The 14,500-nt window shown below is 37.3% G+C and overlaps 1 protein-coding gene across 2 annotated transcripts in view; it reads right to left on the bottom strand.

The window, feature by feature from the left end:
- The window catches only part of LOC144436200 (protein HGV2-like), a 58,650-nt gene extending 44,240 nt beyond the window's left edge, over positions 1–14,410 (bottom strand). Inside the window, exons 1-4 of one of the 2 annotated variants that reach the window (XM_078124922.1) lie at positions 14,277–14,410; positions 11,909–12,019; positions 4,004–4,191; positions 2,537–2,833 (exon numbers count right to left, since the gene is read on the bottom strand). In XM_078124922.1, the coding sequence (XP_077981048.1) occupies positions 2,537–2,833; positions 4,004–4,191; positions 11,909–12,019; positions 14,277–14,317 (637 nt within the window). In that variant the 5' untranslated portion in view covers positions 14,318–14,410. The remainder of the gene's footprint in view (positions 1–2,536; positions 2,834–4,003; positions 4,192–11,908; positions 12,020–14,276) is intronic. The other variant, XM_078124923.1, reaches the window with a different exon arrangement.
- Between the last annotated feature and the right edge of the window lie 90 nt (positions 14,411–14,500).

Raw genomic sequence — 14,500 nt, 5'->3', positions numbered from 1 at the left:
GACTTAGATATGTTGTGTCTGCTTGTTGGACATGGAACATGCCTACAACAATAAAGGATTGGTCGGGTATGGGGGATCATATCACGATGAAAATGGATATGCACATGTATGTCATAGAACACTGTCCTAATACCAACTTTGAATGTGATCTGTTCAAGCATGTCTGAGTTATGGCTTTGGACATTGAAAAATCGCAAACAAAATGGCTGCCAGGCGGCCATATTGGATCGTATTACAACAACAATGAATATGCACATGTATGTCATAGAACACTGTCCTAATACCAACTTTGAATGAGATCTGTTCAAGCATGTCTGAGTTATGGCTTTGGACATGAAAATTCACAAACAAAATGGCTGCTAGGCGGCCATATTGGATCGTATCATGACAACAATGAATATGCACATGTATGTCATAGAACACTGTCCTAATACCTACTTTGAATGAGATCTGTTAAAGCATGTCTGAGTTATGGCTTTAGACAGGGAAAATTCGCAAACAAAATGGTTGCTAGGCGGCCATATTGGATCGTATCATAAAACAAATTGACGTGCATATGTATGCCATAGCATGTTGCCCCTGTGCCAAGTTTGAAAAAAATCGGTCCTGCCATCTCCAAGAAACGGCTGTGGACGGACGGACGGACGGACGGACGGACGGACAGACGGAACCCAATCCATAAGTCCCCGTTCCGGACTTCGTCCGCGGGGACTAAAAATGCCCACAAGTTGGTAGTCTGCGAGTCTGAATCGGGACGCCAAAGTGGCGCTTTTGCCGACATGCTTACCCACAAAAGCAAATATGCAGTCGGGACTTTGAAGTTACGTTGCGATAATCTGATCCTTCCATATACTGCATCGAGTTCACTCAGCCATCTCCTTGTATAAAACATCGTATTCATAGTAAAAATTGAGTGGAAATTTCTACGAACAGCACCTTTATTTACATTGCAAACGATGTTACGGGAGACAGATTTTGCTTCACCGATGTTGAAATTTGAATTTTACATTGAAAAACGCACATTAAAAAATCTGATCGGTAAATCGCCAATATCAAGCGTAAGTTTCCTCCACTGACCTCTACACAGTGAGCTAATACAAATACAAGTCATTATTGAGCCGTAACAAAAAGAAATAAAACCAAAATAATCCATGATATAGCCAAAAATTACCCCTAGAACATTAGCATGGGTGTCGCCACGGTCACAAGATTGCGTAAATTTGAACGACATTCAAAAATTCAACCATAAACTGCCGTCGGCAGCTCACATGGCCTTAGCGGGAATTTGATGCTTACACACAAGTACAACGTGTTCCCATACCTAAATACTTGTATTCAACGATGTATTTCGAGTCACATTCTGTTGAAATATCCAAAGATAGTGACATAATTTATATCGTAGACCATGTTATGAGAGCCGTTAATTACTTCCGCCATGTTGAAATTCGGGTGTCTATGGTCAGTCTTAGAGGTCTTTAAGGAGACTGGTGTGTGAGGTCAGTCTTTGAGGTCTTTAAGGAGACTGATGTCTATGGTCAGTCTTTGAGGTCTTTAAGGAAACGGGTGTCTGTGGTCGGTCTTTGAGGTCTTTGAGGACACTGGTGTGTGAGGTCAGTCTTAGGTCTTAGAGGTCTTTGAGGAGACGAGTGTCTGTGGTCAGTCTTTGAGGTCTTAGCTGTAAGGAGACTGGCATGTGTGGTCAATCTTACGAGGTCTGTTAAGGAGACTGGCGTATGTGGTCAGTGTTAGAGGTCTTTGACTGAGAACTATGTGTTATCAAGTAGTTATTGTCAGCAGCACCAAATGTTTGATTAGTTCATGTAATAACAAACTTCATATTGATCATGATTTGCCAATTTGCTCTTGCAAATGAGCAGTGACCATTTTGATAGCAATCATGATTGAGCTTTTTAATTTAATCTATGTCTTAGTACATCTAACATTGAACCCCACTGACTTAGTCCCTAGCTACTTTCCTGATACTATGCCCATCATTCAACCCCACTGACTAGTTGTTCCTGTGCAGCACCATACAACATTGTGTCGTATTGGATTTTGGCGATATACAAATTCTTTTGATTGATTGATTGTAAATACAGCATGTGCATGTACACGTATGCCCATGTCACCAAATGTCTTGCATTTCCAACATTCTGATGCAAAACTTTCATGTGGTCTTTGCTTTTGTAAAATGTAGTCAGTGTCAAATATTTCACTTCATGATATAACACACACACACACACACACACACACACACACACACACACAGGTGTTTACAAATGCCAATATGAAATGGATAATGCAGACTTGTCAAGAGACAACCAATATGACCATGAAACTCACATTGGTAGCAGAGAAAGTTTATCTTTACAAGTTATTAGTCTTGCATATCTAGTAAGTATGCATTATATTAAAGTCAAGAGAACATAACATTTTCATGCATTACCATGAAGTTACAAATTAATGATCACCAAACTATTCTGAAATGGACACATGCATTACCATGAAGCTACAGAAGCACAGATTTAAAGATCACCTTTCTTTTCAACCTCAACATCGGGTTCATTATCTTTTTCATCTGACTTTTCTGATTCAATGACCTTTTCCTCATCTTTCTTGTCATCTACTTTTTCATCTTTTTTGTCAACTTTGTCATCTTTTTCATCAACTTTTGCATCTGACTTTTCCACTTCTTTAGTCCCATCACTTTGGGTTGTTTCTTCGTTCTTGCCACCAATTTGTTCTTTATCTTCTGGAGTGTCAGGTTCTTTCTTTTTTTCTTTCTCTATCATTGCATCAATCACATCATCACTTATCTTTTCTCTTTCGTCTCCTGATTAACAGAAGTGCTAGGCATCAGACATCTTTTTCAAATATTAACATCTAATAGTTGTACTACACTGTTGGCATGCTAATAACTATAATAATTCCATAGTTTGTACTACACTGATGGCATGCTAATAACTATATTAATTCCATAGTTTGTACTACACAGTGTTGGCATGCTAATAACTATATTAATTCCATAGTGTGTACTACACTGATGGCATGCTAATAACTATATTAATTCCATAGTTTGTACTACACTGATGGCATGCTAATAACTATATTAATTCCACAGTTTGTACTACACTGTTGGCATGCTAATAACTATATTAATTCCATAGTTTGTACTACACTGATGGCATGCTAATAACTATATTAATTCCATAGTTTGTACTACACTGTTGGCATGCTAATAACTATATTAATTCCATAGTGTGTACTACACTGATGGCATGCTAATAACTATATTAATTCCATAGTGTGTACTACACTGATGGCATGCTAATAACTATATTAATTCCATAGTTTGTACTACACTGTTGGCATGCTAATAACTATATTAATTCCATAGTTTTTACTACACTGTTGGCATGTTAATAACTATACCAAGTTTACTTTCCAAGTTTATGTAACAATCTGAGACAAGCCCTTACACCATCACAATTCAAATTAACAGGATCCCATATCACCATTCCTCATTAACGACAAATGTTCATACAAGGTAGAAAGGTGTAATTAATGACATACACTGTTAATCAGAGTGCCAGTAGATGTAATGATGCAAGGATTTCCTCATATTCAACATTTACCCAAACTTTAATTGACATGTCTATCCAATAAAATACAAATTTACTTTCCATGTTAAATCATGCCAATACATGTAGCTGCCATTGATATCTCCATGTTAAATCATGCCAATACATGTAGCTGCCATTGATATCTCCATCTTAACTCCAAGCAAGGCATGTTTGAAACATAACACATTTAGTGAATTTATTGGTATAATTGACATTAGCATACATACATTATGTATATCCACTGAGCTAAATGACTCCTTACCAAGTAACCGGATCAAACCCTAGCTGTGATAGGTAAATGAACCAACAGATTCTTGTACCAAGTAACCGGATCAAAAAGGTACATATAAACTAATATGTCATTCAATGCTATGCCATACCTGGTACTTTTTCTGGCTTTTCCACATTACCCTCTTCTTCCTCCACATCATCCTCATCCTCTTCCGGAACTCCTTCCAAGGCATTTCCAAGAACTCCTGTCTCCATTCTGCCAAGTTCAAGTAGAGCCCTACCATAGTCAAAGTACACCTCTCCGCATTCATCAGCAAGTTCTCCATATTTTGCAGCACTGCATTTAAACACAAATTAAATGTATTCCTTTGTTCATGTCATGTAACTTCAATTTGCTGTTATGAATGGTTATACTTCTCTTGGCTCTTAAATACTTTCATGTAAATCTATTGTTGCGATGTCTTCTGTTCTAGTATGCAGTGAAGTGCTCTTGCCTAGGATTATAAATCTTGGCAATGTGGTGGTGGTGGTGGTGTCGGCAGGGGGCAGACAACATGGCAATGTGGTGGTGGTGGTGGAGGGCCTGGGGGTACCTGGCAATGTGGTGTGTGTGTGTGTGTGTGTGTGTGTGTGGTGGTGGTGGGACCTGGCAATGTGGTGGTGGCAAGGGGACCTGGCAATGTGGTGTGTGTGTGTGGGGGGGGGGGGGGGGGGAACCTGGCAATGTTGTGTATGGGGGTACCTGGCAATGTGGTGGTGGTGGTGAGGGGACCTGGCAATGTGGTGGTGCTACACAAATTAAGTACAGTTTGAATGATCTAACATACTTGATAAGCACCACATTCAACTGAGTAACATCAACAATAACTTAGAGAAGCATCTGTCTGTGTCCTGTCCAATAACTTGGATTTCAATAAGTGTCAGTAATAAACCCCAGATCCATCATACACTTGAGTCAGATCATTTGAAACAGACTTTTTGTTTAAAGGTGATTCAAAATACTCGCATTCACTATTGCTATTTTGCGAGACAACATATTCTGGTTTTAAAACATTAAAAAAGCATTTGCAAACACCTTAACCCTTTCATCACCGATTCCTACTATTGCAGGAATGCTCTAGGATGCCAACCGATTCCCGCTATTTCAGGTACATGTATGCCAAAGTTCATTCACCTACCTTGCCATTACACTGTTAATTGCTGCCATAACTCGTTACACAAACCAATAGATTCTTATAGTATGATGGTTGTAATAAACATCTAAACATCTTAACCAACCTTCACCGATGTTTACCCACACTACCTGACTATCGCATGTAACTGTGTTTGTGAGTGATACAAAAATGTATTTGTGTTAGCAGCTCATTTAACAACAAAGTAAACATATTTCATCTCAAATATAATGTACTAGTATCTATTAGAATACCCATGGAAAACATCATGAAGGCGTATCACGACACTCCGAGCCAATGGCAATGTGGTTCCATACATGTAATACACTGATTCGATTTGCTCTGAGCATATGGAAGCACGCTTCGAGTCACCTTATGTATATAGCACTATGTACCACTGAAAAGCCAAGGTTCATATAAGTTGCTTGCTAAATTTCGATGAAAATGACGTAAAAGATTAAGGATTAACCGAATTTTATTATCTACAATAAAGTTGTAACGGAATTATGAAATTTTGTGAGTCTCAGGTTTTCGACTTGTCTAAAAAAAAACTTGTATGGTTTCCTTTGCAATGGCCCGTCATAAAGCAAGCCTAGTTAATATTCATCAGAAGAATTTTGTAATGAATCATGGTGTCAGAAGTATCCAGTTTAGGAAACCAAGGAATCATATATTGCGATGTGTTCATGATATTCTATATGATTCATTGGACAATATTGACGTTAGCAATCAAGGTCGTGACCCCAAAGTATGGTTATGAACGAAAGCCTACATCTAGAATGGAGCCACGTTCGCCCTGATTTCTGTTTGTTTTGAAGTTAGAGACATTATTTCTGTACAACTTTTAAGAATTTTGCAATATATATAATTGATCAATATGGATTATATCATGTGGATAAATTAAACTCGAGTGTGGTCTCCCAATTATTTCAGCTTGCCGCGGCCATGAAACAAAACTACAGCCCTGACAACACCACCCACCTACCGATAATTAAATACCCCTAATTATCACCTGTACACTGTGATAAAACATGTAATGAGAGTCCCTAACAAGTCGATGAGACATACTTCTGTTCAGTCCGACTGCGAGTTTCTGAGGTTTTACATGGTCTCAGATTCAGGCTCTGTTAAGTCTAGATTATCGCACCCTAGACAGCCTGGCTGAAAATAACGCATTTAAACTTGCTCTCACAAGCCAAACATCAGGGCATGTCTTTGGAAAATGGCAGGAGAGCTAAAAATCACTCTCCTGAAACCATCCAGGCGAGTGGTAGGCGAGTGATTTAATACCTCTCCTGAAAATAGTCAGGCAAGTGAAGAAAAAAATTTCATTTTCATTTCTATTTGTATTTTCAAATGGCTAGTCGGCTCAAAATAAATAAAAAAAAAAAACCCCACACATTTAAAAATACCGCCAATGGCGTTGTAGCACAACTGTAGTTTTTAAAAATGCTAACATGCGAACAATAAGTGTTCATTTGGTGAATAACTATCCAGTTGCCTATCCAACCATGTTGCTATTTTTACGATATATGCTATCATTTGGCTGTTGCTATGGATGTGGTCTTGTTGCTAGGCATATTTACATACATTTTTTGAATGTTTATTCAATTGTCTATTAATCTCCATTGTTATCTTCACAATATATGTGATCATTTGGCTGTTGCTATGGGCGTGGTCTTGTTGCTAGGCATATTTACATACATTTTTTTGAATGTTTATTCAATTGTCTATTAATCCCTTTTGTTATCTTTGCAATATATGTGATCATTTGGCTGTTGCTATGGGCGTGGTCTTGTTGCTAGGCACATTTGCATACATTTTTTGAATGTTTATTCATTTGTCTTTCTATTCCTGTTGTTATCTTTGCAATATACATGATTATTTGGCTGTTGCTATGGGCGTGGTCTTGTTGCTAGGCAAATTTACATACATTTTTTGAATGTTTATTCAATTGTCTATTAATCCCTGTTGTTATCTTTGTGAAATACACGACCGTTTGGCTGTTGCTATGGGCGTGGTCATGGTTGCTACGGTATTTGCATACATTTTTTGAATGTTTATTCATTTGCCTACCATATGATGTTGTTATTTGACCAAAATATACTGCCATTTGGTTGTTGCTAAGGGCGTGGTCATGGTTGCTAGGGCCAATTTTGTCAAAATGTTTTGAAGAATAACATGCAGAAACATCTCACCAAGTTTCAGACTCGGTGACCAAGTACTTTTTGAGATATAAGTTTTATATTATAGATTTTTAACCAAAAAGACACATTTTTAGCCCTAATTTGCATATCACTGATGGAATCATCCCGTCATGACAGACAGACAGACAGACAGACAGACAGACGCCGGGCGATCCCTATAGCACTACTGAACCTCAGTTCAGTTGTGCTAAAAAATGTATGCAAAAATATATTTTTTATAAGTAACAGTTCGTTTGGTTATTTGTACAACAATTACTTTTGCAACAATTTTGTTAAATCTGTGCACATCAAAACTTGAAAAAATATTCAGTTTTTTGTTGTGACTATAAGAAGTACAATAGAAAAATAGGTTTTTAATTTCAAATTCTAACTGGTCTTGTTTTCTTAGAACGTTTTTATAAAACATCCTACCTGAATATCTCCGGAACAATTTATAGTCGCTAGAAAGTACATGTTTTGGAGGGCATTGAAGGAACAACCACTTCTATTTCGCTTAAAATGCAGCTAATTCAAACTTGAGATTGTTCCAAACTATAATGAATTGACAAAAACTAACGTACCCCAGATGACAAATGCCTCCTGATGTTGAGCTTTGACGTTGACGTTAAATTGCTTGCTAATTTGACTAATTTGTAACCATTCACTCGACTCGATCCGAGACAATTCACGTAACCCCACCTTGTACAGTGATTGGGAAGTCAACGCGCCCCGCGCCATAGTCGCATTTAATTGAAAATTGGCACATTGAAGTCGACTCCTTGGCGCCCACAAAGGCGCATTGTGGCTAACAGTGAAATTGAGACACTTCAGTGCTGGAGTGTCGATTCGGTAGAGGCGAAGTACGGAAGTACATTGTAAATCCAACTCACGTCAGCTGTTTGAAATGATGCCCCACACATCGTCTTTTGCAAAGCAAATCTGAATACTTATACTGTTTCATGTCCCTCTATCCATGTTTGACTATTTGAATACACGATACACGCGTGACCATTCCCCGGGTATAGTGAAACAGATCAAACCAATACGATTCAAGATATTCAAATTAGTATGCCCTTTGATGACCTCGCCTGACCGTCACTGCGTTCATCATGCATGAGAAAAGACGTCAACTCCTTGAATGAATGTTACGATCAGTGATTATGATCACCGATGTTTTAGAATAAATACTTGAAGCATAAATTTATCAACACAATTACTAATCTTGTAGGTAACAACTCAAATCGCTACCACAGAAAACTACTGTCGCGATGTCCACTTTTCCGTGTCAGGCTTACAACGGTTGCATGGCTTCATACGGTACGGACTTATGGTTCGCGACTTGAACATGCTTCCCTACTGTACAAACAATAACAAGCAGAAATATTACTTTACTTATTTATGTATTTAATTTTCAATGACTACATAAGAACACTTTTACTTTCATACCCCTATAGGCCCTATCAGAAATAACGAATGTTGCCAATTCTACCTCACCATTCATTCCGTAGTAACTCGTTACTATATTATAAGGCCAGAAAAAAAAAGCTGTTCAACAGGCCCTACCTACCCATATTTTTGGCATTTCAATTTTATTTATTTTTTTGGTGATGGGCAAAATATCCTCATGCTGGCTTGCATGTCAGTGAAATGCACACTTTGTTTCAAAATTAAGGGAATTTCTTTATATTTTCTGAATAGTACATGTAACAATATACATTTGAGTCAATTCCAAATTATGTACTATCAGTGGTTTACTTGGCTCTGATGATGCATACAAGCATGAATTGAGATAAAATTAAACTGTTGCATATCCAATATTCACTAAACGAAATGAGCAAAACTTTATGACCATGGGAAGGGCAGTCATTGGGCCATCAAAAGTCTGATACTCTGAAAGTCTTCAAATGTTTTACTCTTTCTTTATTAATGATTTTTTTGGAATCAAATTAAAGTTCAAGAGAAGTCATTTACCACATCTGCAAAATATCTTTCAGCTTTGCCACAACAAAATACACTTCATAGCCAGATAAAATGTACTGCATGTCATAATTGTCTCTCAATTCTGGTATTTTAAAACCACATTCAAGCTTTGTAAGACTTTATAATTATGTTTTTTGTTTGATATTCTATGCCTCTAAATGGCCTCCTATATTGTCTTATTTTCAAAAAAGTTTGCATTTTTGAGGATGCATCCTTCCAATCAGTAGCAATCACGATAATAATTGTCTTTCTCCCAAAACAAGATGGAAGGTGGCTGACTAAGTACCTCCCTTCATAGGTCAGAGCTAATTATGAGACATCTTACAAGTATCCATGTGAAATGCACATCCTTTGTCAAGTAATATCATTTGGACTGTTATTGTAGTTGATTATCACTTATTTTTAATGCATCATTGTACCTGTGCTACCATATATAATTTTATATCTCCTCTATAGTGTAGGTGACAGAAGGAGTGGCTAAAATAATTCTAGAGTTTCATTTAGCGGGTCTTAACATATTTTGAGAGGAGCTACAAAATTTGTTTAACCGTAAATTGTCCTAATTGTCCTAGACAAATTGCAAGAGATAAAATCAAAATGAATGAATAAGTACAATGTAAACTCAACTTCAAATGTTTTGCCATCATTACATGTGGTTTGTTTTTACATCCTTTGTAAAAAAAATTTTTTTAAAAATCGACCTACCTACCCAATGTGTCGGGTTATGTTGCCCGTTGACCAGCTTTTTTTTTTTTCTGGCCTAAAGTCTCATTTTTTTTTTAATTTTATGTACTACTCGTATACATAATTTAGAAACAATGTAACTATATGGATGAATTATCCCCCACATCGCTGTGATTGAAAGATGCATCTTTCACATTTGAAACCTCCATATGTGTGAGCTCATATTTTGTCAATAAAAATGTAGAATTGATGGTTACTTCATTTTAACTATTTCACTTTATTGTTGGATCATGAATGCTAACTTGGGCCCATTAGAATTTCTGAATGGCCCATTGAAATTGAAAATGGCCCATTCATTTTTGCTGGAATGGGGCCATTGTCACATTGGTGTTTTGAGACTTCCCAATCACTGCTTGTACCGTGGCCTGCACATGGACGACCGGTGTCGCCAACTAAAGTAGCGAGATCTGTTCACGTCTGAGCAGCAGACCTACTTTGTTTTAGAAATCATGACAAGGCGAAAATTCGAGCAAATATTTTATATGTTACAGCAGTCAATAAAGTCATGGAGGTAAAACAGACGTGGTCGGCAGTTGAATAGATCATCGGACAAAAAACAATGAAACTGCGTGTTGGAGATTATGAAATAAAAACCCGGGGAATTTCTCTGAAAACTGCACGAGAATAATAAGATAAGATGGGAAAAATATCGACAGATTATTTTTATTTTTATTTTGTAAAAAAATTGATCTTATTTTATTGTCATTCTTTCAATGCCCTCCAAAATTTCGCTAAGCTATTGTCGGAACTCTGGGCATGTACTTTGTGTAGCGACTATAAATCGCAGTTGTTGTTCATGTTCCGGAGAAGACATTCACGTAGGATGGTCTCCAAAAACTCTGTTCTAACAAAACTAAGCCGATCGGAATTGCGCAATTTGCAATGATGCGAAAGTTGAAATCTCCCTGCATACGTAGCTGATCAATATTCATGATATGCCATGACATCATGCCTGTCCCGCTTCGAATACGTCACTATTTTTCCCATATAAGGGTAGTACGATGCAAATTTCAGATACATATATAGCTCATGAATGACAGTGCTGACTTCAGCTGGAGATCGACGATTATGAACACGGAAGTGTGCCACGCTTTTACCACGTAATTTTACCGAACAAACATTGATTTTTATGGAAACCACATACTGAAAAATGATATAAAATAACATCAGGCTGTTGTACAGGTTGGTTGGGGCCACGCGAGTGGAAAATCGCTCTCATGGATTTTAATTTGCGTGAGTGGTAGGCGAGCGGAGCGATCGCTTGCCTCAAAAGGCATGCCTTGCAAACATGATAATACAAGACCACAACGAAAACTGTAAACATTTACAATTCACTCTCATTTCATATACAACAAAATTAGGCCGGCTCCATATTTTGTCTTGCCAAGGTAGTCAAAGGCCTACATCGCAAAACCACTGAACTTTAGTAGCAATCAGCTTCTGGGATTTGAATAAAATCGGCAAACGGAACATCATGCTTGGTTTGAATTAATATTTTTTGAGTCAATACATTCTAGTTATCATTAGAGTCATTTTGATGAGCTTGTTACCGTAGTTTTATCGAGATCCGAATTGGCAATAGAATTTGTGTTCAATTTGAACACACTTACTATACTATACGCTACCCTCTATGATGTCATAATCCCCAAGTGGGGGAGAAAAATAGTCAATATAACTGTAAATTCATGGCTGCTCAGGTCAGCCATTGATCACCACTTTTAACTTTTTTTCTCACTTTTCATGCAATTTTGAACAGACAGCTTGGATTTACTGGTTAAGAGACATACAATGAACATTTTTACAAGGTTGTGGTATGGGGCATTTTGAATCACCTTTAAAGTATAGATCTGGAGGATCCATTACTTTATTACTACTTTTTCTTTGTATTTCATGTTTTTTATTGACAACTCGCATAAATAACACTGATTGGACAGCGGTTACTAATCTCAGTATCCCTAATATATGTACTCACAGGAGAGCAGAAGCTTCTTGAAGGCAGTTGACTGCTACCGGTACTTCTCCCATCACCAAATGACGCTTGCCCTGTCCCATCAGCTGCACAGCCTCCGTAGCAATATCCGTGCTAAAAGCAAATATACAGAATGCAAAAGTTAACCATACAAACAGAGCTGACCACACATTAGATATTCAAACATTTGTTTTTTTGTTTCTCTCAGTAACACCTTAAAATTGATGGCTCACTCAGTTAAAACATGTCTTCGTAGAACACACACAAATACATATATATTACTTTTATGCGAGTGAATGGAGACATTTGGCTACAGGTGACCACATAAAGAAATCTTGCATTCCAATGCTAAGGTTTAGACATATTGGGGTAAAGGACAGACTAAATGGTCAGTTTTAATTATAAACCAAAACATGCCAAGCCACTGAAGTTCAGAAAAACAAACTTTTCAATAATCTTTAGTCTAATGAAGAGATACAGCTATATATTTAAACACCAGGTGACCTCGCTGCAATAATTGTAGTTTTGTGGGTTTTTTCGTTCCAATGTTTAACTGGAAGGAAACACTACAATTCCTGTAATGTCAACTAAACACAAATAAACGAGATCATGCTGAAAATGTGAGCAAGATGTTAGCATGCTACCCATGTCAACATATTGCATGCTTTGCTACTTTAGCCGATTTTGACTCAATTTGGGTACCTCTCAGCATTTATTGGGTATTGAAGGCTCCATAATAAATGTTGGAATTAGGAAATGTACAATTTTTTAGCAGGTAAGGCGTAATTGAGCAGAAAAATCTGCCCAACTACACCATTCAGATTCGAGTTGCTTCCATCTATTTGCGTTAACATTACAGGAATTGTAACGTTTGCTTCCAGTTAAATATCGGAACGAAAAAAAAGCACAAAACAAGAAAAAACCATAAAAATCACAAACACTACAATTATTGCAGCTACAAGTGACCAAGTTATCAACACTATTGGTCTTAGCCTGATGATGAGATAGAGCTATATTCAAATACCAGGTGACCCAGATGCAGTACTGTAGTGGTTTTGCTATATCACTCACTACACTACAACCGCTACTGACCCCCCTATATAATGCTCCCATCTAAAATGTGTTCCAGATCAGGGAGCACATTTTTAAACCTTTTTTTTTTTGAGGGGGGGGGGGGGGACGACAATATCCCTCCCCTCTTTGAAAGTCGCGCATATCCTATATCACAGACTAAAACTGCTTCATTCTCGATTGGAATAATGCTTCCTCAGAGAAAACCATAGTTTATTCTCAACATTTCAGCTAATATTTCAGATTCTGTGGACAGGTTGACTATTACTGCACATGCTCCATGCACTGTCATGACATCTTAATAGACTGCCGAGTGGCACTCCCGTGTTGTGGTCTGGAGTATTTGTTGCCATTTTGAACATTAAAATGAACTGATTCAAGTATGTATGTAGTAAATTTTGGTATTGAAGCTAGGGAATTAACTATTTTTATGCAAAAACCCTGGAAGTAATTGCCAAGAGATTTTAGATTGGCCATGCTGGTAGACAGAATTGTAGCTTTGTTTTGGTTTGCAAACTCCTTAAGAGAAAAAAAATACAACGAAAAATGGTGAGTCACAAACAACATAAAATATGAAACAGAATAAAAAGCATTGTAAACAATAACAAAGCTACATGTAGCTACAATTATTGCAGCTACAAGTGGCCCCAAGTAATCAACACTATTGGTCTTAGTCTGGTGATAAGATACAGCTATATTCAAATACCAGGTGACCCTAAGTAATCAACACTTTGGAAAGATACAATTCACTCTTTTTGTGATAATTTGTCTAGTGTGAGGCTCTACCAAAACAAAGGAATTTAAGCTGCACGTGCTGCATTAGATTAGTACTACAATAGTAGTACTAGTATTTATATTTAACTTTAAACATGCCCGACAATAGTTCTCTCTTATTGTTTACATAAAAAAATTGAAAAATAAACATATCGTGAAAAAAGAAGTTCTGTCACACTCGCACACTTTTCAGTACACGTGAGTTATGCGTCATGTACGTCTTGCAATGAACTGACCCGACCTTGACAGCATGGCTATTTCCCGCGAAAGTGCACGTTCTATAAGTGTATGGTTTCACTGTGTGTAGTAGTTCATATACGGAACTGTGATATAAGAGGACGTGTAGATATGTTTTTTTAGTTAGGTAAAAATAACACATCCAACACTTGAAGATAAGTTTACTTGGGAATAGACACAATATAATTTATAAACGTTCTCGAGCCAAGTAGCGAGATGCTCGAATACAACGTCTACTACTAGCTTGTAAATTATAGTTTGTGTAAATGCATAGAAAACGAATACCGACCTTGTTTCGGCTGTTGAGGAACCTGCAGAAGTAGAAGCCATGCTGCTTGTTGTAGGAAAATTAACAGAAAAACGCAAAGTGACAAAGGCACAGTTCAATCTGTCAGCTGCGATATGAGAATTCGCGCCTTTTGTTTCTACGAATGATCCGGCTGTTCCAATAAAAGACCATCATCCTCAATAATTGACAGACATAGAAGAATAAATTATTTCACTATAAAATAA

The sequence above is a fragment of the Glandiceps talaboti genome, chromosome 6 (genome assembly GCF_964340395.1).
Source record: "Glandiceps talaboti chromosome 6, keGlaTala1.1, whole genome shotgun sequence".
NCBI lineage: Eukaryota > Metazoa > Hemichordata > Enteropneusta > Spengelidae > Glandiceps > Glandiceps talaboti.
The sequence above is the reverse complement of the archived record's forward strand: the minus strand, read 5'-3'. Positions and strand labels throughout refer to the sequence as shown.